Source organism: Paroedura picta, chromosome 11 (assembly GCF_049243985.1).
Source record: "Paroedura picta isolate Pp20150507F chromosome 11, Ppicta_v3.0, whole genome shotgun sequence".
In the NCBI taxonomy this organism is placed as follows: Eukaryota; Metazoa; Chordata; class Lepidosauria; order Squamata; family Gekkonidae; genus Paroedura; species Paroedura picta.
Window position 1 is genome coordinate 43,934,138 of NC_135379.1, and position 24,235 is coordinate 43,958,372.

At 45.5% G+C, this 24,235-nt stretch overlaps 1 protein-coding gene across 7 annotated transcripts in view; it reads left to right on the plus strand.

Annotated features, from left to right (window-relative positions):
• ELMO1 (engulfment and cell motility 1) overlaps positions 1-24,235 on the plus strand; it is a 319,611-nt gene that overhangs the window by 165,163 nt on the left and 130,213 nt on the right. For 6 of the 7 annotated variants that reach the window (XM_077302738.1, XM_077302743.1, XM_077302739.1 and 3 more), the window contains 2 exons: positions 1,650-1,754; positions 11,401-11,509. In XM_077302738.1, the coding sequence (XP_077158853.1) occupies positions 1,650-1,754; positions 11,401-11,509 (214 nt within the window). Of the gene's footprint in view, positions 1-1,649; positions 1,755-11,400; positions 11,510-24,235 lie in introns of those variants that run through there. The other variant, XM_077302744.1, reaches the window with a different exon arrangement.

Below are 24,235 nucleotides of genomic sequence, written 5' to 3' on the forward strand. Positions count from 1 at the left end.
CACAAAGAGGCGTACAAATACCTTTCCCTTCTCACAACAGATGCCCTGTGAGGTAGGTGAGGCCGCAAGAGCTCTAAGAAAACTGCTCTAAGGTAACTGCGACTGGCCCAAGGCCACCCAGCTGGGTGCATGTGGGTGAGGAGTAGGGAATCAAACCTGGTTTTCCAAATTACAGTCTGCCGCTCTTTCACCACTACACCACACTGGCCCTGGAGGCTCTCTGTTGGCCAAGAAAAAACTTGAGCCATTTGATCCCTGTGGTACTGGCAGAGCTCCAGGGTCTACTTGACTAGGACTTGGGCTGCAGCAGTGATGGCAATGAGTGCAGGATCATTGTCCCCACAGTTGAAGTCCAAGTTGAATAGACCTCCAAAGGGCCACTTGGCCCAGCTTGCTTCTGGTCTACCTGATCTGCCCCGAAGGCCCTTAAGAGATAGCATTCTACCATGCACGTGGTTGTACACACTATGCAACTATCACTCTCCAGTGGATCACTGTCAACACATTGGCCGTGAGTCAAGAACTGCAGTGGGGACGTTCATTATGTCCCAAGCTTGGCTTCTGCTAAAGCAGCAGCATCCAAGTAAGATATTTGTTTCCCAGAAGTACTTAGCTGGCATGCCAGGATGGACTGCTGAGAACTTGGCTCTTCTGGATCACCTCCACGAGTATATACATGTAGAGATAATCAGTACCAGCTGTTAAGGTCTACAGAGCAACCTGCTGTTACACATTCTTCCAGTACATATATGACAGCTCTTAGAAATTTCTTGCATTGATAATGCCTGCTAGTAGAAAGCCCTCAAATGTTTCTTCAAAGTATTTTGATTCTGGGTTGCAACCAAAGGCTTTTCTTCTCCGCCCAATTGTTTGTTTCTCAACAGGTTCTGTGGGCTTCTCTGGGAATCAAGTTCTTTACCTCTTCTCCCTTCCCATGGCACTTTCCCCATGTACCTTTCTCCGGAGTATCTTGAGACGCTTGCTGACACTCTGCCCTCAGCCAACATGTTGTTTAATGATTCAGCTACTTTCAGTGCATGGGTAAAATCATAATAAACCATAGTTACAGGGACCAGGTTGGTAGGGACCACTGTCAGTAGTAGATTTATTGGCTAGGTGAGAGACCAAGGTTAGTAACTTAGGGGTGCAGTTGGCACTTCTGAGCCCAGTAGCCAGCTACCAGTTGGCAAGGTCTATATATTTTGGCCAGTTTACAAAAAGAAGGTAAAAACCCACTCCTGGATATTCTAGGAAAAGTTCCTCAGAGTCACTGACATGAACTATTTGTTGGTATCCAATAGCACCTTTAAGACCAACAAAGATTTAGTCAAGGCAAGCTCACACCTTGAATAAATCTTTGTTGGTCTTAAAGGTGCTACCGGATTTTGTTGTGCTACTTCAGACCAACATGGCTACCCACTTGAATCTATTTTTTTGGGATGCCTTTTTGGAAATCTAGAACCCTACAAGACAGAATTGTCATCAAAACGTGGTGTTCGTTCAACAGCCTCACTCCCTGTTGGGATCATTTGCCATAGAAGATACCGGTAGGAGCAGCTTTTGAGGGACTTCTCAGTGTTTGTATCTTGCTATGACCATGATTGATGTGAGCACACTTCCGACATTCCCCTCTTGCTCCCTTTCCGCAGAATCACGTGAACCCTGCAATGGATTTTACGCAGACTCCTCCAGGGATGCTGGCCCTTGACAACATGCTGTACTTTGCCAAACATCATCAGGATGCTTACATCCGGGTAAGGAAAGGCCCTTTCTTTCAGCAAGCAGAACCTGAGTGGCTTTTTTTTATCGGGGGGAGAGGGGGGAACGCATCATTTTAGATGTCTTGAAAACCCTCTGGGCCTGCCCTAAGCTGGCTGTGACTTGGTGGCCTTTCCCACCACCCTCAGCATTTTAGGAAAGCAGATGGAGCTCCTGAGGCTGGAAAAAAATGCCATTGTAATTGCTGAGAGGCAGAGCCACAGGGCAAGGAGAAATCGTGGTTTTCCCACAAAAGCTTTGAGAAATGCTGGGCAGTGACCCCTCTGAATGTATTTTTGGAAGTGGATGTAAATGCCATCCTGGTGGATTCCTTGAAGGCCTGAAAGCCTCTCCTGTGTGCTTTGACTCCCAAGAGGAAGAAAGCTGATGTGACCGATTCCAATTAGACGGGGAGGGGGGAGAAGAAAACGGCAGGCTGATTCACTTTCTACTTTCCTTCTCTCACTTCCTGCCCACTTGCTGCCTACGCAGCTTGTTCGAAAAGTAGCAGCGGAGCTATATTTTGTTTCTTTACATGTTCGTTCTGACATTTGGGCAGATAAACGGCTAAGTAACTTCTCGTAAACTTTCCTACTGTATGGGGAAGCCGAAGAACAGAGAGGGCTGTATAGCGTGGTGGCGGCGGGGGGAGGGGGGTCACCTGATCTGTCTACATTTGAACTTTTCCTCTGTAAAGAACCAGAGAAGGAATCTCAAGGTTTGTAACAAATCTTCTGCAGAGATGCAGGAAATTGCTGGCGAGGGAATTCACAAGCATGATATGTGTGGTGCTCCAGTTAAAATGAACTTTAAGAAACATCAGTTAGACTGCGGTCTTCATTCAGACGGATCTAAAATCGGAGAAACCTCGGAGAGTTTTTGGAAAGGTCATCCTGACATACGAGACCACACCAGGAAAGGGCTCATAAATAGTACGCCATTAGCTTAGGAGACAGTAAGGGACGGCGGCTTTCAGATCTGCTGCTTGGAGGGGTCATTACAGCCACCACAGTGATGGCATGGCACATAATGAATGTTAAATGCATCATAAAATAAGATACTAAGAGACGGGCATGCAACTAGTGAGTAAAGATCGGCTCACAGTTAAGTATGTTAGCATCCTTTTATTTTGAAAAGAAAAAAAGCCATTGAGACCCCCCCAGTTTATATTATTATAAAAGTGTCATTCGTCAAAAGGAACATGCTGGAGAGAAATTCGTGGCTGTCTGAGCTCAGGAGTGGCAGGCGTTGTATAACCTGTTTGTGTGCCTGTGCTATTTTCAAGCGACCGTTTCAGAGCCTTCTCCCTGTGAAACTATCAGGCATATCTTTTAAATCCCAGTCTCGGGTTTTGGAAGGGGTGTTTTAGCAGGCAGAAGTGCCACCATGCAGCACCATCCCTGGCTTCAAACAAGTGAACTCAGATGAATGTCAAGAGGGGGTTGGGGGTGGTGCTGGGGAAGGGAACCTTCTGAGAATTTTAGGTTTTTGTAGTGGCGATGCTTTTGTGCCCTGGATCTTTGCCAGTTTGCCGATAGTTGCAAGAGATATGTCCACACTCTGGACCTTGACAATAGTTCTTTGTTGTTATGGGTCTTTTGAAACAAGGAAAGAATGGCTAATGATATCTTACTGCATATCTCTTTACTCTTTACAGTGACCTTGCAAACGTTTTAGATTAGCAAAAAACAATCAGTCAGAAATGAAACTGGGCTCCAATGTTCCTGACAATGAGATTCACTGAGGGAGGAGCCATGGCTCTGTGGTGGACCATCTGCTTGGCATGCAGAAGGTCCCAGATTCAATCCCTGGTATCTCCAGGCAGAAGGAACATGTAGTTTGTGATGTGAGAAGTCCTCTACGTAAGACCATGGAAAGCTGCTTGTACTGTACTCAGCTTGATAGAGCAAAGGCCTGAGTCAGTATATGACAGCTGCATTCAATTCCCATCATAGATCTCAGAAGTATCTGGCCCCATGTTCCGTTTGGTGGATGTTAAGGAACAAGTATGTACTTCTCCAGGAAGCATGGGAAGAAGTTTTTTTTTTGGGGGGGGGCGGAGGAGGCTTGAGAAGGAAGAGGAGATGATGGGCTTCAGATAAGTGATTCAAGCCAACACCTTCAGCCTTAGAATCATAGAATTGGAAGGGACCTCCGAGGTCATCTAGTCCAACCCCCTGCACTATGCAGGACACACACAACCCTATCGCTCATCAGCTGTAACCAGCCACCCCCTTAAGCCTCCACAGAATCAGCCTCTCCGTCAGATGGCTATCTAGCCTCTGTTAAAACATTTCCAAAGATGGAGAGCCCACCACCTCCCGAGGAAGCCTGTTCCACTGAGAAACCACTCTGACTGTCAGAAACTTCTTCCGAATGTTTAGACGGAATTTCTTTTGCATTAATTTCATCCCATTGGTTCTGGTCCGTCCCTCTGGAGCAAGAGAGAACAACTCTGCTCCATCCTCTATATGGCAACCTTTTAAATACTTGAATATGGTTACCAGATCCCCTCTGAGTCATCTCCTCTCCAGGCTAAACAGACCAAGCTCCCCCAACCTTTCTTCATACATCTTGGTCCAAGTCCTTGCCCTGACTTGCCTTTGCACACACACGGCCCACAATCCCCAGCAGAGCCATTTTTGGTAGCCACAGAGAACCTCTCCTTCCGTTTTACCAGCAGAAAAGCTGGCTAGATCCAACAGGTTGTATTGAAAGAGCCATGCCCTCCCATTTCTCGCTAACTCTTCTTGGGACTGAAGATCATATGAAACCAATGCAACTGGCCTTTCACCTCAGGATGCAACACTCTGTTTATCCACTTAGTAACGTCAAGTCTGTCAACAATATAGAAGCTGGCTGTCTAGAACGGCATTTTTTTTAAAGTAAGGGAATCGAAGCTGTGGCGTGCTGTCCGTGGAAGCTCACCATCATGCCTTTGGCTTTTGGCCACCTTGTATTTTAATGGTAGACTGGCCTGTGGAGAGCATTAGAAGAAGAAGAAAGAAGAGTTGGTTTTTCTATGCCACTTTTTTCTACCCGAAGGAGGCTCAAAGCGGCTTACATTCACCTTCCCTTTCCTCTCCCCACAACAGACACCCTGTGAGGTGGGTGAGGCTGAGAGAGCCCTGAGATTACTGAAGAAGAAGAAGAAGAGTTGGTTCTTCTATGCTGCTTTTCTCTACCTGAGGGAGTCTCAAAATGGTTTACATTTGCCTTCCCTTTCCTCTCCCCACAACAGACACCCTGTGAGGGAGGTGAGGCTGAGAGAGCCCTGAGATTACTGCTCAGTCAGAGCAGTTTTATCAGTGCTGTGACGAGCCCAAGGTCACCCAGCTGGTTGCATGTGGGAGAGTGCAGAATCGAACCTGGCTCACCAAATTAGAAGTCTGCACTCCTAACCACTGCACCAAACTGGATCTCTTAGGTGGCAGCAGAAGGTAGGAACGCTGGTCTGAGCAGCCAAGCTGCTGCACTACAGGCTTTTGGTCAGGCAGCCATGCAGTTACTATTTCACTTTTTTATACTTTGAGGCACCTTGTAGGAGGAGAAGTTATGTTTCATGAGTTGTGAAGGTGCAGACAAACGCGAGCTGTTCAGTGTAGACCATTGAAAGCATAATTAGCTTGAGTCAGTCAGGCTGCGCGCTGTATATTTCATAACCCATGCATTTGTTGTACGGAGGGCTGCCTACACATCCTTCCGCTAGCTCCAGAAAAAGCTCCCTGCCCACTCATGTTAGCTTCATCAAAAATGAGTTGCTTGATAGATTGCCTAAGCGTCGCTCGAACTAAATGCAGCATGCTGCGGACGGTGCTTAGGCAGTTACAGATGAATTTACCTGCAGCAATAGGGCCTGGATTGTAATCCATTTCTCCTTATGACAACAGTAGAAAAGAGAGATCTACTTTCTGTTTGTTCCACTAATGCATCGCATTCAGAACATTGCTTAAGAGACTGTTATGTTCCCAATCTGTTGTGAGATCATGTCTTTGCTGCGTATTTCGTTTCTGGCTTCTTAGAATTTGTTCCTCTTCTCTGCCTTCTTCGGCAGTCCTTCTCCTGTAAGCCGTCTGAGTATGTGTGTGTGTGTGTGTATTGTTCTAGCTTGTATTGGTGTGAGCTGGCTGCTTTTAATCTTATAGTATCCTGGCATGCCAACCTGAAGATCCCTGGGATTGCAACTGATCTCCAGAGATCAGTCTCTCTGGAGAAAACGGCTGCTTTAGAGCAGGGGCAGTCAACCTGTGGTCCTCCAGATGTCCATGGACTACAATTCCCGTGAGCCCCTGCCAGTGAAATTGGGGTCGCAGTACCAAAATGGTTGAGAACCACTCCTTTAGCTTTTTCTTTAAAGAATATTGACATCCCATCTTAGACTGCCCAAGAAAGCCACAAGAATGATGTAAGACAGCTCCTTTGCTCTTTCCCTGATGGAGCGGGTCCTCCAAGTGGCTGGGAGTGCCCCGGTGACGGCACTGCCCCAGCTGCACACACTTCTTTCGGCAGCATAGGCAGCCATTGGCAGGAAGGGGGGGGGGAGAGTGCTGGCAAGGGAGCAGGTGGGCACAAGGGCAGGGGGTTTAGCAGTGGTGGAACTGGCCCCAAACCCTCGGCTTCGGCAGCTCTTCCTCTTCGAGGGCTACTGATGCCAGCCCTGGTAAATCCCCTGTTTAAGTCCTTGCCACCTAGAGAGTTTTTAAAAAATACGAGCCATGTCCAGCCTTTGTCTTCATCACCTGTAAGGCTCTGCAACCGAAGATGAAATATCGCCATGTCCCAGTACATGATACGCTTCGTAATGCTTTAAATGTCCCTTGCTAATCTCAAGAACGGTGCCTTCTCCTGGCTTTGCGGCTGCCTTTCTGTGTGCTTTGTCAAAAACGCCCAGCTTCTTTTGCCCATCGATGCACATCGTTAGCCACTGGAACCTTTCCCTGCACCCCCAAATGAAGATTTCCACGCATTGTGCCTTTCTGCTGGCAATGGGTGTTCCTGTGGCCGAAGGGCTCTCGGAGCCCTGAGCCGCTTTGCATATTGTTTACAGGCAGTGCCATTTAACTGGCTGTGTCGAGGCGTCTCAGATCATCTTATTGATTGTTGCCACCCTGCCTCACGACACGTGCAGAAATACGCTGTCACCATTAAGTATTTTATCCGCTCATGAAATCTTAATGTATTGGGTTAATGCAAGAGCCCCGAGATATGATTGCGGGATTTGTGTCGTTGCAGAGTCTGCAGGCTCCTTCCCTCTCCTCCGATTTTGGTTTGCCTCTTCGCTGGCTTTTATTGCCTGCATTTATGAGCGAAATCTAAATTTCCTTTGAAATAGCATCCTCTCTCGTGGCAGGATTAATTTTCTCACCAAAGAAAGGGGGGCGGTTAATGGAGATCCCCGTTCAATTTATGTTATCGACCGTGGTTGCTTTTTCAGTCGGATCTTTTTAATCCTCTCTGTAATACTTGAGAACGGTTAGGGGGTTTTTTCCCCCCTCCTCGCCGTGGCCATGGATTCTGAGGCAGAAGGGATGACTCATGCAATATGTACCGCGTTCCTGGAGAGAATCGGCAGAAATGTAAAAACAGAAATTGCTGAAGCGTTTCTTAGGTTACCTAGTGATCTTTACGCATAATGTTTCACGATTAGGTGTGGCTTCAGTCCTTATTTTGGGAAACGGGGGGAGGGGTTAGGAACCTAGGGTTGATTGTTCAACAGTTGGGAGTTCATCTGTCATACTAGGGAAGGCTATACCGAGTAGGACAATGTTGGCTTCATTGGATTCCAGGGGTTATCATTCGTTTGTCAGCAGCCATGCAGTTCCTTCAGTGGGATGCCGTTTCCATTTGAGGAAGCATGGCCAGCAATTTCCCCTGGTTCCCTCCTCCCTTTTGCCGTCTCTGTGGTGATTCTGCAGGCCCACTGATCTCTGGGAACCAACATTGGGAAGCTTAATAGTCTGCAACGAGAGGGGGAAGCTGTTTGGTCTGCCTCACTTTCATTGTTGCTGACAACGGATCTTTTCCATTTTTTGCTTTCTGCCCTTTTTATGCTGTCACCGCACCGTTGGTGCATGAATATTGTTGAAAAAACACTGCCCTGCATAATCAGAAGCCACGTGTGCTTTAGATACGCATCACTGTGAATATGGCCAGCTATCCAATGTGAACCTAAATCTGCAACCTAGTGGCCTGAACATAAGGAAGTGCTGCTGGCTTAGAGTCTAGACCAGGCTTTCTCAACCAGGATTTTGTAACATCCAGATATTCTGCAAGTTACTGCAGGCAAGAATCTCAGGGCAGCAGCATAGCCTCAAAATGACCGTGTGCGGTAAACTGTGACAATAAAGATTGTACCCCAGATCTCCCAGTAAGCCTCATACCACCATGTGGCAAGTCACCCTAGGTGTTATGCCAAGTTAGGCCTTGTATACAGGCTATGAATGGGCCTCTTGTGGTGCAGAGTGGTAAGGCAGCAGTCATGCAGTCTGAAAGATCTGCCCATGAGGCTGAGAGTTCATTCCCAGCAGTTGGCTCAAGGTTGACTCAGCCTTCCATCCTTCCGAGGTTGGTAAAATGAGTACCCAGCTTGCTGGGGGGTAAACGGTAATGACTGGGGAAGGCACTGGCAAACCACCCCGTATTGAGTCTGCCATGAAAACGCTAGAGGGCATCAGACATGACCCGGTGCTTCCACAGGGGATACCTTTACCTTTTATGGTTTATGACCGATCCCATAATGCAACAGGAAAAGTTTCCTGTTGGGTTCTTGTTTCATCCCCACACCATGCCACTCGCTGGCATGGAGTGGAAGCTCTCCGAGTCTCCCCCATGCCAATTAAAATAAAACCAGACTATTTGCAGGTAAGGCACATAAATAGAAAGTCAAGTTGGCAGAAGGAAATCCCACAAAGAGCAATATTTTAAATGCTTGTTTGTCAAGAAAATTGACAGTGCTTTTAAAGTGTTCTTTGAGATGAAGCCTGAAAAATTCTCTGTACTTGAAATGTTTTGATCTTCTGGCCAAGCGCCAGTTCCTTGGAACTGGGCTTCTTTCCCTGCTCTGGTCTCTTTTGGAGGACTGGTTAGGAATGCTTATCGCAAAATACAGGGCTTAGTGGAAAATCGTTCTAAATTATTTTCTAGACGTAGTTTTATTTTCTTGAAGTTAAATTAAAAACTGCAACTCATATTGATGCAAAATAATTCTTCATGGCTTTCAAGTCCATTTCAGCCTACAGTACTAAGTGCAGATTTGCCAATAAAGACAAGCCGGGGTCAGCCTCACCTTCCCCAGTGGGAAGTGCATCACATGGCATTACCCCAGTGGATATTTCCCAAGCCCCATTCCATGTTACAGGCTGAGAAGAGAGCATGTCAATGTAGCAACATCATGTCACTCATTTCTAAAAGGAGGAGGGCAGAAGACACCCAAGGGAAGGGAACTATGGGATTGTAAATAAAAGGGGGAAATCCCTGTGCAGTAGAATCTTAACCCGATAATCTATCTGTATTTTAGCAGAAAGGGTTAACATTGGGAGGAAGGGTTCATGCTAAATTACTGTTTTCTGAGTATTATGAAAGTTTAGTTCTCTGGGTTCCAGCCCACCTTCCATTTAGATGCAAAGTGTGTTTCTGTAGTGGTTTGATGCATAGGTTAAAATACACAATGCTTGAGTTCCTAGATTGGCCATTCTTTAGAATGCGGCTCCCTTTGTAAGGTGTCTAGATGTTAAATCTCTAACTGGAGAGTGGATGGATCATGTTTCTAATGGTCATGTACTTAATGGATGAGCTGGTCAGTTCACACACAGCAGTGGCCGAAGTACACATTGAAAAGGTGAAAATTATTTTAAGACAGCTTTCTTTATTAGGTCTTTAACAAGAGGGACTGTGCTGCCCTAGTTGGGCACATGCAGGGTCAGTCCAGATGAATGCACTCTTGGCTAAGGTTACCAGATTTTAACATTGGTAAAGCGGGACACCATTGACTGGGGGGTTCTTGATTAAAATTTTGGTCTATTTGGAGCAACAAAAAGTTTCATAGAACACAAAAACAGTATTGTAATATATATATATTTAATTTCAACATAAGTACAATTTGCCAGGTACCCCCAGATGTCCCTCCAAAAGTGGGACAATCTGGTCACCTTACTCTTGGCTGGTAAGCCAAGTTCAAAGCACAGAGAAAGCAGAGTCAAGAGACCAGTCTGGGACTTATCAGGAGCTGTGGCAAACAAATTCCAAGGGAGAGTCAAAGGAAAGTCAATAAACAAGCCAAGGTCACAGCCAGAGGAGCAGAGTTAGAGTCAAAGCAAGGCCACAATACCTAATCTGAGTCCGAGAAGCGTATCCAAGGTCACCAAGCCGGGAAGCAGTCAGGCAGAGCTTCGCTGAAGTACAGGCAGGGCAGGAACTGGTTTAAGGCAACAACTGGGCTTGTGCACAGGTTGTATCCATCCTGAGAACCATCTCTGCTTTGCTTAAGTGCATCCTGAGCTAAAGAGTTAAGTGGCTGCACCTGGTAGCTCAGTTGCTCTCAGTTAAGTCAGCCCCAGGTGGGCCCCATCTGGCTTCATACCTTGTTCTGAGCCTGGCACTTCAAGGTGTGCTGTTAAATTAGTTCTTCTGCATTCTGATGATGATTCTGGACTGAGAAGGGGGGTTGCTTCTGGCTGAGGTGATGCTGGCACAGAAGGCATGGTGTCTTACCTGGCTGGGGCCTGGCTCTGTGTCCCTATCAGGGCTTTTCTCATTCAGCAGCATCCTGCTGCTTTGCCCCAGCTCTTGTGGCGCAGAGTGGTAAGGCAGCCGTCTGAAAGCTTTGCCCATGAGGCTGGGGGTTCAATCCCAGCAGCCGGCTCAAGGTTGACTAAGCCTTCCATCCTTCCGATGTTGGTAAAATGAGTACCCAGCTTGCTGGGGGGTAAACGGTAATGACTGGTGAAGGCACTGGCAAACCACCCCGTATTGAGTCTGCCATGAAAACGCTAGAGGGCGTCACCCCAAGGGTCAGACATGACTCGGTGCTTGCACAGGGGATACCTGTACCTTTACCTTTTATACCACCCTTCCTGCAGGCTCACAATGTGCCCACAAAGCAGTGGGTTCTGCTGAAATGCTTAATGGCAGCTGCATAAAGGTTCCCTTTGGGGTCGGGGGTTTCACGAAGGAAAGAAGTTTGAAAAGGGTTGTGGTAATCTAGCTAAATCCATCACTGTGTGGATCGTTTTCCAGTGCACTAAGACAGATTTGTTGCTTTTCACAAAGGCCATGTTTTGTTTGCATCATAAAAGGTACATCATAAAAGGGGGGGGGAATACATATTCTGGTGGAACAAGTTTATAATTTTAGAATAGGCTCACCAAGGAGGTATGCCTGGCCCCTCATGGTCAGTCGTCATTGGGCAGTTGAAGACTGTTTTAAGAGGGGCTAACTGGCGTTTGCGTTCTCTAATAGTTATTTATTTTTATTTTATTATTGTGCTTTGAAATGCTTTGTATAGAGTGTAAGCTGCCGCGAGTCCCGTAAGGGAGAAAGGCGGTTAATAAATGTTTAAATGAATGTAATTAACGTGACCTTTTGCAAGCATGTCAAGCAAGCATGTGGACACTCTCTAAACTTCAGCACTGCGTTCCATTTCAGATTGTCTTAGAAAACAGCAGTCGTGAAGACAAGCACGAATGTCCCTTTGGTCGAAGTAGTATTGAATTGACAAAGCTTCTGTGTGAAATCCTGAAAGTAGGAGAATTACGTAAGTCTGATATGAGTTTTTTCTGAAACAAGACCGTGTAAAGTTCTTTGTGTTGCGTTCTTGTCATACCCAAACTTCCCCCCTCCACACACACAAACTTACCTATCCTCTTTAACACTTTCTGCTAAAATATAGATAGACTAGGGGCCAAGCCCGTTGCATTTAGGAATACAAGGGGCACTAGACTGGGGGGGGTGGGGGTGGGGGTAGAAGAACTCTGTGGATGGGCTCCCTCCCCCAAGGACCTGGAAAGGCTGGAGGCCACTGGGAAGGGAACTCACCGGCAGGGGCAGATCTCACGTAGCAGGGATCTGCAGCCTCCAAGCCTCAGAGGGAAGCAGAAGGAGGAGGGGGTGGACAGGGGTGGGGGACAGAAGGCTGCTGGACAGACAGGCAAGCCGGTTGGAGGCAATCAGGGGCGGGACAGCTGCCCTGAGTGGGTGTTAAGTGAGTGGTACTTAAGCCATGAGACACAGTTCTGTATCTAATAAGTATCCAGGCTGAACCAGTGCATTGCGGACATCCTGTGTTCAAATTCACACCCATATATGAAGCTTTCTGGGTCACCTGCAGCCACTTATTCTGGGATGGATCCAACCAGCTTTTTCAGCCACTCTTTCCCAATGTCCCTCCTCACTGCAGTCCCTCTCCCATCCCGATTAGCGTTCCACAGGCAGGTCCCCTGGTCCCCAGCCTAGCCTTTGGCAGGCAGAAAAGCTGCTTGGATCTTCTCTCTCTCCGCCTACCCAACTCAGCAGGGTGATTTTTGAGGGGGGAATGGGAGAAGACCCACTTACCTTGGGCATGGGATGAAAAGGTGAGTACTAGCTGACATTTTCCAGAAGTCCTATTGTGCCCCCCTTCAGCTGCTTCCATTGGTGCCCAACGTTAGGTGATAGGACATAGCTTGAACATCTCCAGTCCATGGACATCTGTAGTAGTCCATGGACATCTGGAGGGCCGCAGTTTGACTACCCCTGCCGTAGTATAAGATTCCATCATGGTGCAGTGGTTAAAGAGCCGTGTCCTCTCGTTTGGAGAGCTGGGTTTGAGTCCTCACTCCTCCATATGCAGCTAGCTGGGTGACCTTGGGCCAGTCAGAGTTCTCTAAGGCAGGGGTAGTCAACCTGTGGTCCTCCAGATGTTCATGGACTACAATTCCCATGAGCCCCTGCCAGAAGGACCACAGGTTGACTACTCCTGCTCTAAGGGCTCTCTCAGGGTGTCTGTCTTGAGGAAATTAAGGGAAAGGTACTTGTAAGCGAGTTTGGTGTAGTGGTTAGGAGTGCGGACTTCTAATCTGGTATGCCAGGTTCGATTCTGCGCTCCCCCACATGCAACCAGCTGGGTGACCTTGGGCTCGCCACGGCACTGATAAAACTGTTCTGACCAGGCAGTGATATCAGGGCTCTCTCAGCCTCACCCACCCCACAGGGTGTCTGTTGTGGGGAGAGGAATGGGAAGGCGACTGTAAGCCGCTTTGAGCCACCTTCGGGTAGGGAAAAGCGGTATATAAGAACCAACTCTTCTTCTTCTTCTTCGCCACTTTGGGACTCCTTTGGGTAGCGAAAAGTGGGATATTAGAAAAACAGCTCCTTTTCTTTGCAAACAAGCCACGGTCTTCCCACAGTATGTTGTTTTGGGTCTTCTTACCACAAAGGATGTGCCTGCTTGATTGTGCTGAGGCTTACAAGCTAAAGCTGCTGCTTCCGGAGAACCAGACTTCAGTTAACCATATAAGGTTGTCTCTGCTCTCTTAAAATTGCCAATCACAGTTGGGAAGAAGATTTGCTTGACAGTTTTAGGTGTTTAATATTTCAAATTCTGCATTAATGTGACAATTCAGTTCCTCCTTCTTTAGAAATTCACAAGTGGCCATTGTTGCATTAGAATGCACTCATAAAAAAAAACACCTTCTGAGATGTATAATTTAAAAGGCATGATAAATTACTTCCGCCTTGTAAAATATTAAACGGACCAAACTTGCTGAAAAGTGCAAAGTTGGTGAATCTGTCTTTTTGAAAGAATGGACAATCTAGCAACTGTGGTTAGGTAAGGCTGTAATTGCTTAGATGTACTAAGCTGCAGTAAGGCAGTAAAAATACCTTGCCTTGATTAAAATATTGAGTTGGCTCAATATTGACTCAAGGGAAACCAGCAGAATGTGACTTTTCAGGGCCCTCCCATAGCAGCACAAAAAGCCCCTCCCCCTGAAAATCTCACCTGGGAAAGAAGGGAATCTCACAGGAGACTTCAGGGAGCATCTGGGGTTGCTGTGGGAGGGGAGAGCACAGAAAGCTGCAGAAACCCTTTTGCCCACAGAAACCCCACACGGGACCTGACCTGCTGTTGATTTTCTCTTGCAGTTTTCTGAAGGTGTTCCTGTCTTATTCAGTGTTAGGGAACTTCGATGCCCCTTGCTGCTTGCAAGGTGAGGTTAACTGAGTTTGCAGCTGGAGATGCTAGAGATGAAAGGGCTAAGCAGTACGCTGGGTTTCTGAATGCTGCATCCATTTGCTGGCTTTGCCAGTCTTTGTCGTAGGTAAAACTGTTTGTATTTGAGTCGTGTGACTTGAGTTTAACAAACCAGGGCAGAGATTAGACGGCAGAGATTAGATTATTTATTACAGTCATTGACCAGCATCAAAATATCTACAGACCACATACATTGTTACAGCGTTTTAACAGGACACTGGCATCAGGGAGTAAACAAAGGCACAAAACATTAATACACCATTTTGACAGTCAGGTCACTCAGCATCAACAGTAACCAAAGATTTCTGCACTCTGCTGGCAGTGTAGCAAAACTTCGCCACCATGTGAGAAACAGAATTATCTTTATCAGCAAGCAAGATGTTAATTAGATGATCATCTGTGAGTCCAGGGAACCTAGATAGTCAGTCACTCAGACTAAACTACCTTGCAGGATTGTTGTGGAGATAAAACAGGAAGGGACAGCTGCTTGTATCACTGCTTGCAGGAGTAGTCAACTTGTGGTCCTCCAGATGTCCAGCGTTTGCAGGCAGGGGCTCATGGGAATTGTAGTCCACGAACATCTGGAGGACCACAGGTTGACTACCCCTGACTGCTTGGAGGAAGGGGTAGGAAAAATGCATATATAGATGACTATTAAGTCTCTAATAACCACAGTCTTTCTCAACACCTGAAACATTCTTCAGACTTCGAGAAACCCCAGAAGTGGTGCTATGATGCAAAATATGGTTGTGAAGCAGAGCTGTTGACACATCCACCCAAGGCCCCTCCCCCTTCCCACCCACTCCAGGCCCATTATTGGCCATTTTGGGAGGGATTGGGTGGGTCAACATGACCATATATGGTCATATCACCTGATAAATGTTTAACAAATTAAAAAAATATTTTTAAAATAATTGACTCCCAGCCATTCGGGAAACCCTTCCAGGACTGTCAGGAAACCCCAGGGTTTCATGAAACCCTGGTTAAGAAAGCCTACCCTAACCTCGATAGTATAAGATAAGTTCAGCTGGAAAGTCCCTCAACCAAGGAGCAGTGATTGCCTTGAGTATGCAGGGGGGGGGGGTCCCCTTGGGTTCAGCCATAACTTTGAAATCCCATGTGCTGCTTTGTAGTTAAGAATATGCTAGCCTAGAGATTGTGTGATTTGAAATAAGACAGATGTTCACCTGAAAGATTCCCTATCGGTAGCATTTACCCTTTTGTTAAAAGAGATCTGCACTTAACTTTTATTGCTAACCATGCAGGGTTATATGACTCACGTTGTTCATAATCGTAAGGCTTTTGATGAACAAACATGTTTCAGTGGTTTCTTATTTAATGAGGAAAAAACGTGTTTGTGGTTAGCCTCACTCAGTATTTAGTTGTTTTTATTGATAAGGCTGGTTTTATAGGCAAGTGCATTCTAACTCCCACAATGGCCACAAGAAAAGGAAGAGCCCGTGGTATCATGATTCCTCAATGAGCTTTTAGGTCTTTGTTGGTTTAGAAAAATCTACGAGAGGCTCAAGCCTATAGGGGAAAGGGAGAAATGCCCCATTGTTTTATTATATCTCTGTGAGTGGCCATTGGGTTTCACAGCTTGATCTATGGTCATGGGCTGATTGGGAATAATATCCTAGGCTCAATCAAGGCAGTCAGAGGAACAAGGTTCTCATCTGTCTGCTCTCCAAAGAGAGCTGATAACCCTTTGGGCATCAGCATAGTGACATATGCTTAAAATGGCATAACACAGGTGGGTCTGCTCATGCAACAGAATACAGAGGGAATTAGGCAAAGAGCGAACTTCAGGCAATCGATGGTGGGGCTTGCACTGTTCAAGGCCTCCTCCTCCTCCCATTAAATAACGAAACCTGCCTGTAAATGGAAGCAGGATCCTCTGGGAAATGTATACCCTGACAACCAGCAGGGAGTGGGAAGACTTACTGGGAGCGAAGAGAAGCCTAGACTAGAAACGTTACTTAAGGCAGGCAACTGAAGTGACACTATCACATTACTGGCGATGCAGGGACACTCTGGTATTTGTAACCAAAGTCGTTTTTACCATAGAGTTTTTGGCCAGATTATAGGTCATCCCTGGGCTTCCAATGATGCAATAACATTACTTCCTGTGCATGCTGGAAGTGTTATCATCATATTGCTGGCGACACAGGACTAGGCCTTCTTTTGCACCACATGTAGGGGCTCCCAAGCAGGGGACTGGCCACCCTCTCTGGGGGCAGGGCATCCCCTACTGCCACAAGGGGTTTGGCAGCCCTTGATGTGGACAGTGAATGATAAAACCACACAGATTCCCCAAGTGTTTATTCGACAGCTACTGTTTAAAATCCACTCCTATCTAAATCAGTGTGGAACGTCACTTGTGACATGTAGGGAATGGTGTTCAAAGATTTTTTTTTAAGTACACAGTTGCCCTATTGCATCCAGTATGCACCTTTCATCTAAATCCACGTGTTTCAGGGTTTGCACATGCATTTAGCAGTAGTTCATTGATAAAAGGGAACAGAAAGGAATGCAGGCAAAGGGGGGAAACCTAATATTGAAATCTAAATATTTTTAAAAACTGGTAAGCGGCTTCAAAGCCCCATTTTCCATATTGCCGAGCACTTGGGGGTTCTGTGCTGTGTGGTTAGCCCCTGTGCAAAAGGGGGAAGAGTCATATGACCAAGGGACCAAGCCCTATGAAGATAGGTTGAGGGACTTGGGAATGTTCAGCCTGGAGAAAAGGAGGTTGAGAGGGGACATGATAGCCCTCTTTAAGTATTTGAAAGGTTGTCACTTGGAGGAGGGCAGGATGCTGTTTCTGCTGGCTGCAGAGGAGAGGACACGCAGTAATGGGTTTAAACTTCAAGTACAACGATATAGGCTAGATATCAGGAAAAAGTTTTTCACAGTCAGAGTAGTTCAGCAGTGGAATAGGCTGCCTAAGGAGGTGGTGAGCTCCCCCTCACTGGCAGTCTTCAAGCAAAGGTTGGATGCACACTTTTCTTGGATGCTTTAGGATGCTTAGGGCTAATCCTGCGTTGAGCAGGGGGTTGGACTAGATGGCCTGTATGGCCCCTTCCAACTCTATGATTCTATATTTCTATGATTCTATCTCATAATATGGGAGACCACCCTGCACATACAGAATGCAAGGCAGAACCCACCGATATTGGCATGGCAAGCTGGAGGTTGGCGAGCCTATCTCCCCACTCCTTTGGATGTGAGAAAGGGCCCTAAAACTATTTTTCCCCAGTATAATCTGGAAACATTTCTAAGTCCTGCAGTCTAATAGAAAACCAAGATTTGATCGCTGAAGGCCTTTCAAATGTGACAGAGTCACCAGACCATAGCTAAAGAAAGTGTTTGAGGAAATCTTCAAGAAGGTCTTTTCTCTTGCATTTATCATTTGGCAACAATGCTTAGCTTTGAAATATTGAAACATTCCGCAGGGCATATATCTATTGGTGTAGTTCCTTGCCAATACAGCTTTTCGCTTCTGGTCTATAAGAGTCATCAGAAGAGCTGGCACAGCATAGTGGGAACCAGCTGTACAATTAGAGCGGGATACTTAACTGTAGGATGCTGATGTGCCAGTCTCCTCTGAAATCTCATCTATCATTTTCTTTTTTGCCTAATTGTTCTTGCTAATGAAAGGCTTAAGAAAAATTAGTTTTCCACAATTAAACTTCATTTGCCCTTCTCAACGATCCTTAGATCAGTTGAAGCCAGGCCACGAGAAGCTACAAAACCCATGGACTTTGCAGACATTATAAATAAATAAACAAACAAACAAATAAATCAATAAAATTCAGCCAAAGTCTCTGTATAGAGCCTCTTGTGGCGCAGAGTGGTAAGGAAGCAGAAATGTTGTCTGAAAGCTCTGCCCATGAGGCTGGGAGTTCAATCCCAGCAGCCAGCTCAAGGTTGACTCAGCTTTCCATCCTTCCGAGGTCGGTAAAATGAGTACCCAGCTTGCTGGGGGGTGAACAGTAATGACTGGGGAAGGCACTGGCAAACCACCCCGAATTGAGTCTGCCATGAAAATGCTAGAGGTCGTCACCCCAAGGGTCAGACATGACTCAGTGCTTGCACAGGGGATACCTTTACCTTTAAAGTCTCCGTCATGCTGGCTCAGTAAAAGAGAGATCAGTGTGGCAATTGGTTGGATTGTATTTTACTTTGGCTATAAATTACAACAATGACCATCTATTTTGGGGACTTAAGACATGACGTCATATTTTCCGTTCAGGTAGGAGAATTGTCACAAATATTTCTAAAACCATATGTTGCTGTTTAAGATCATAATAAGGGTAGAATTTCTTTAAATTTAATTTAAAGAATTTTTTAAAAATTCTTTCCTCTTTGTTTGGAGCCAGAAACGGGAGACACAGCCACCATTTTGAAAAGAACCATGCTGTGGTACTATTGAGGGAACTTCACAGGGGTACTGGGGTTGGGGAACCCTGGTCTATTGAGTGGGTCTTACTTCCAGGGAAGTATTCTTAGGATTGCAGTACCAGTCACCTGTACCTATTTTGAATTAATTATTTATCCTTGTTTGCCTCATTACCATGTGTTCAATCTATTTCTCTTTGAAATATACGAAGCAAACTAGAATAATGAATAATATGATTGTCATTATTATTAGTATTTATTAGTATTTGCTATTTTCCCTGTTTGGCTGGCTGATTCTAAATATGCAGACCTAACTTTTTCTTTAGTTTCTAAAGTAGTGGGGGGGGGGGGGGTGGACGACTTAGAATTTCTTCAAGCTGCATTTCCATTCTCAGGGTTAATATTTGCATATTAATAGGCAATTGAAAAACATTATGTAAATTTTTATAGTGGTGAATATATTATAAAATCAAATGGCCTTTAGGGGCAATTATACCAAGCTGATCTATCAGCTAGGGAGCCAAAGCATCACCCATGTATAATATCTCGCATAAAGTTAGATTTAATATTTCACATAAAATTAGGTATTAAAGCCCCTGCTTTTATTTAGGCCATTCTGTTGTAACTGGTGAAATAGTTTAATTTTTACTACAAAGTAATGCATTTATTTCTTTAGAGAGAGATGTGTATATTAGAAAAAAAGTTGCGCTGTATGTGAATTAAATAGTTTAAAAGTACACCAGATGCCAATACTTGTTGTTCTTCTTCTTGTTGTTCTTCTTCTTCTTCTTCTTTAATTTATATCCCGCCTCACCCCGGAGGCTCAAGGCGGGTCACATAAAAACCAATCCCCTAAATTAAATAGTTTAAAAGTACACCAGATGCCAATACTTGTTGTTGTTGTTGTTGTTGTTGTTGTTGTTGTTGTTGTTGTTCTTCTTCTTCTTCTTCTTCTTCTTCTTCTTTAATTTATATCCCGCCTCACCCCGGAGGCTCGAGGCGGGTCACATAAAAACCAATCCCCTAAATTAAATAGTTTAAAAGTACACCAGATGCCAATACTTGTTGTTGTTGTTGTTGTTGTTCTTCTTCTTCTTCTTCTTCTTCTTCTTCTTCTTCTTCTTTAATTTATATCCCGCCTCACCCCGGAGGCTCGAGGCGGGTCACATAAAAACCAATCCCCTAAAACAATAAAAGCACAATAAAACATAATACAATTAATACAAAAGTTAAGACAAGAATGGCGGCAAAATTCAATATAACTAACCCAATTCCACACCCACTAAGAAGGGAAGGAAGTAGACTTTTTTTAGGAAGTAGATTTTTATTAGGAAGTAGACTTTTTTTTTCATTCCTAGGCTTTTTCTCAAACTTTGTTTTCTGGATTAAACCAACAGGAGTAGTTAGGTTGCTTAAATATACCTTGGGGTCACTTCATACATCCTTTCTTCAAATATAGTGATTAACTGAAGTAATAGAAAAACATAGATAGATATAGAGATAAATACACACACACACACACACACTAACACAGGCAGGGTCCTGAGCAATTTGTTAGGGGAGAGACCCAACATCCCCCCCTTTGCTGGCTCACCCTCAGCTCCCTCAAAACCAACTTTACCTTAGGCCCCTGCTCTCATAGGGGACCCTCATGGAGAAGGAGATTCTCACTTGCTTACTTGCCTGTTCCTCTGCTTGCCTGCTGCCCAGCCCGCCTACTCACTGTTTCCCCATCTGTCACCATCCCAACCACTGTGCCAATGTTCTTCCCACTCTACCCTCCCATCTATCCTTCACTCACTAGGTACCCTCCTTGTCACTCCCTTTGCCTCTCACACAGCCCCTTCTCTGTCTGCTGGGCCATTTACCATGCCCCAGTTTTCTGCCCACCATTTTCCAGCATTGTCGCAAACCACCGTTTCCTTGTCTCCCACTTGCTTGGCAAAGAATCCTGGTCCTCTTCCCTGGCCTGTCCACCCACAGCAGCACTGCTAGCAGGCCAGATCATGGGGGGAACCATGGCTCCAGCGGTTCCTGGTCTACCTTCCCACCAGCCTGAGAGGAGGCCACTTTTAGTGCCTGGTAAACAAATGTGCCCAGTGGATTGGCTCCTCCTCCCCTCTTCTGCACATGTGCAGGTTGTACCCCTGTCTTGGACGGGGTAAACCCCCTCCCTCATTTTTTTTCCTGCAAGCTTCAAGGCGTCCAAGTTTATAATAATGTCTGTTTTATGTCATCATGGCCCCAGACTAAAGATTCAAGTAACCACAAATGGGCCCATGTTGATTCTTAGAAATACTGCTATATCTAGCCACCTTCCTATTTCAGTATTGCCTGTCTTTATCACTCGACTCTGTCATTTCTTGTAGTTATATACCAGGCCGTGTTAATAGTCCTATGACTTTACAAAGGGGGTAAGAGGCTAATGATGTCCTCTGTTTACCTAAACATATCTTTCCCCCTCTCTTCAATAACCATCATGTCGGTAAATCTGAAAATCTATGCAGAGGGCTGCAGGGAAGTATATATTACCAAGAAAACTAGCCATTATTGCCTTGCAGGGCCTCATTGGATTGCCAAAGAAGAAATTCCACCCCCACCTCTTGTAGTCAGATGGAAGAAATAGTTTCTTTCCTCATCTACCCCGGCTGTCTCCCATTGCGAGCTGTCTGAGCACAGGAATAAATCAAAGCCATGTTAGGGCTTTATTTCTGCCTTATTGCTGTAAAGTCTCACAGAGCTGATTTGGGCTGCCGTTTATGAATTTCCAGTAACAAGGCAGCAAAACCTCTCCCTTCACCACCTGGGCTTCCGCTGCAGTAATGGATTTTTATTACAGTGTCCTCTGAGGTCTCACAAGCTCAATCCACTCTGAGCAGATTTATTACTGTTTACTCTCTGGGCAATGTGGTTTAAGAACTATGTATTTAATTTTGAGATGATGCATGGACAAAGAGAGTGGCAACCTATTTCAGATATGGGGAAATCCATGCAGCGGGCCAGGAAATTTAAATGCTGGTCTCTGGAACGGCCTGCTTTATTATTCTGTAACAATGTGGTGTCATTCTAATTACAGGCTTTAATATTGTCTGGTACAGAAATTAGCTTTTGCAGGGTCACAATGAAAAGATGTGCTGGTTTATCTTGATCTGTCTTATTGACTGTGTCAGGTCTTCTCTGTGTACAGTGCACCTTGGGCTCTTTCGGTATTTCTCCCCATCTTTTCTCCCCGATGGTAATACCAATTGCTTTTCCAATGCTATAAGGGCTACTAGATATAACCAGATCCAATATCAGTCTCCTGCTGCCTAGAAAATTGACAAGGTTTTGGGGAAAGACTGCAAATGATCTTTTGCCCACCCTACTGCCAATTCCATCATGACATAGGTCAACCCAGCCAAGCAGCACTCCAGACCTCATTCCTCTCTGTATGATTGGGAAGGACGCAAACCTGATGGGCGTGACCGTAAGATCTATGAATCATCAGCTCTGGCTTGACGCATGGCAAACTGTAATCCCAGTATGGGACGCTACCAAATGTTCCTGTGGGAACGAATGTCTACGTTAATTGATTTGCTCCCCAGAAGAGCACAAGCACAAGTCTGTGCACAAGGTCCATACAGGTGGAGGGCTTTAAGCTTGGAAAGCAGCAACTACATGCCATGTGTCGTACCACTGATTCCTACAGTAGATCCATTGCTTCTTCTGTAATCTTACAGGATCACTCTTGGCTCTGTTGCACCCCTCTTCCTGATTATACTGAATTAAGAACTGAAGATCCCCCCTTTGAAGGACATAACCTATTCAGCTTGCAGATATGTGATGTCCTAGTCCAGGGGTAGTCAACCTGTGGTCCTCCAGATATTCACGGACTACAATTCCCATGAGCCCCTGCCAGCAAATGCTGGCAGTGGCTCATGGGAATTGTAGTCCATGAACATCTGGAAGACCACAGGTTGACTACCCTTGTCCTAGATTGCATAAAGCAGGGGTTTGCATAAAGATTGCATAAAGCAGGATCCCATTGTAGGTTTTTCTCTTTTTCCAGCTCTGATTTCCAAAAAATTCCTCAAGGGGTTTAACTTACACCCACTGCCCCCTCTAGCTCTCCAGCATAGTCTTTCATTGATGCTCTCCACAGTAACGTTCAAGTCCTTTGAGCACCTCACCACACGTGACCTGTCTTTCCTGTCCTATAAGGTGGCATTTCTTCTCGCAGTTACTTTCACCCAAAGGGCCTTATGGTCTATCCCACCTTTTATCAGGTTTCACCAGGATAAGCTGGCTTACTACCCTAGTCTCTATTCCTCCCCAAAGTTTTGTCTACTTTTTATGTTTCCCAGGACATAGTCCAGCGAGTGTTTTTTCCCCCTCTCCTGCTTTGGACAAAGAATGAACCCTGCACATTTTAGATGTTCATAGGTCACTGCTTTTTAAACCATACTGCATCCTTGTGGAAAGAGGACAACCTGCTGGTCTGCTTTGTTGGCCCCTTCAAAAGCTAGGCAGCTTCCTCTCAAACCATCTCACGTTGGGTGGTGAAGGCCATCCAGATGTTACACTCTGCCTCCAGAGTTGGTTCCCCATTCCATCTCAGAACTCAGTCAGATCTCAGTCTTCCTCCGCAGCCTTCCTTATCCATGTCCTGTTGGTTATCTTCTGCAAGATGGCCACCTGGTCCTCCCCACTGACATTCATCAAGCACTATGCAGTTGATGTTCATTCCAGATGGGATGTAGCTATGGGGAACAAGTCCCATGCTCACCAAGGTGGGCTTGCTATTCGTCCAGGAGGGACTGCACAGAAGCCATGAAGATGAAAACAGGGTTGCACTTATGTGTAGCTGTTGCTCGTTGAGTGGCCTTCTGTGAAGGCACATATATGTCCCACTTTTCCCTGCTGTGGGATCCTTGCACTCACGGGGCCCTTCCCCAGTGGCAAGAATGGACCGAGGGAAGGAGCCGACCTTGAGGTAGGGCTGAGTATTCTGAGCCTACTGGAGAGCTTTGAAAAATATCTCCACCACAGGCCTGCCTAAGCACAATCCCACTTGCAGAAAAAACCACTTGAGGCAAAACAGTTACAGGTAAGCACAACTCTGTTTAATCCTGTCGTTCCAGAAATCGTAATCTAAAATATATGGAAATGATGCAAACCATTCAAACACTGCCACTTCCTATTTTATTATTTGCGGAGCAATGAAACTTATGGCAAAACTGAAGTACTTAATCTTGTGCCGAAAGCTCCATTGATCTTTTCATAGAAAAATACCGATGCCTTTCCTTTCAGTTCTGTTTTCTCCCTCCGTGCCGTCCAGCAGCTGCGACTTGCAAAGTCATTTTGTTTTGAAATCGTGGTCGGCCTTCTTGGCTTGCGCTATTGATTTCTTCACAGCGTCCGAGCTTTGTGTGGAATCAAAATGGATTTGAGAGAGAATTCAAGAATGACGGATAGGAGCGAAAGAGAAGTTTTTGATAAGTAGAAATAGAAATTTGATTAACCTGAGCCGTTCTGAGAAGAATAAAGAGATCAGCTGCCATGTGTGTGTGGGGGGGGGGGGCAGTCTCAGCTGGAACCGTAAATAATATAAGTGCAGCCTTTACAGTACTGAATGCTAAGAACTGTTTTATTTCAATGGGTTTTGTTTCCTTGGTGCCAGATGCTTTTGTAGTATAGTATAGCATTTATCAGACAGGTCTGGTTTCTTTTCAGCTTCCAGGGATACGCGTTTTATCCTATGAAGTGTTAAAACACATCAGAAAGTGCATTTCTATTTGCTAAAGAAAAGATTTTTGTGGTTATTGATAATGAAAGGACTGGATGCTGTGAGGGCAGAGAAGCTATGAAATTTGA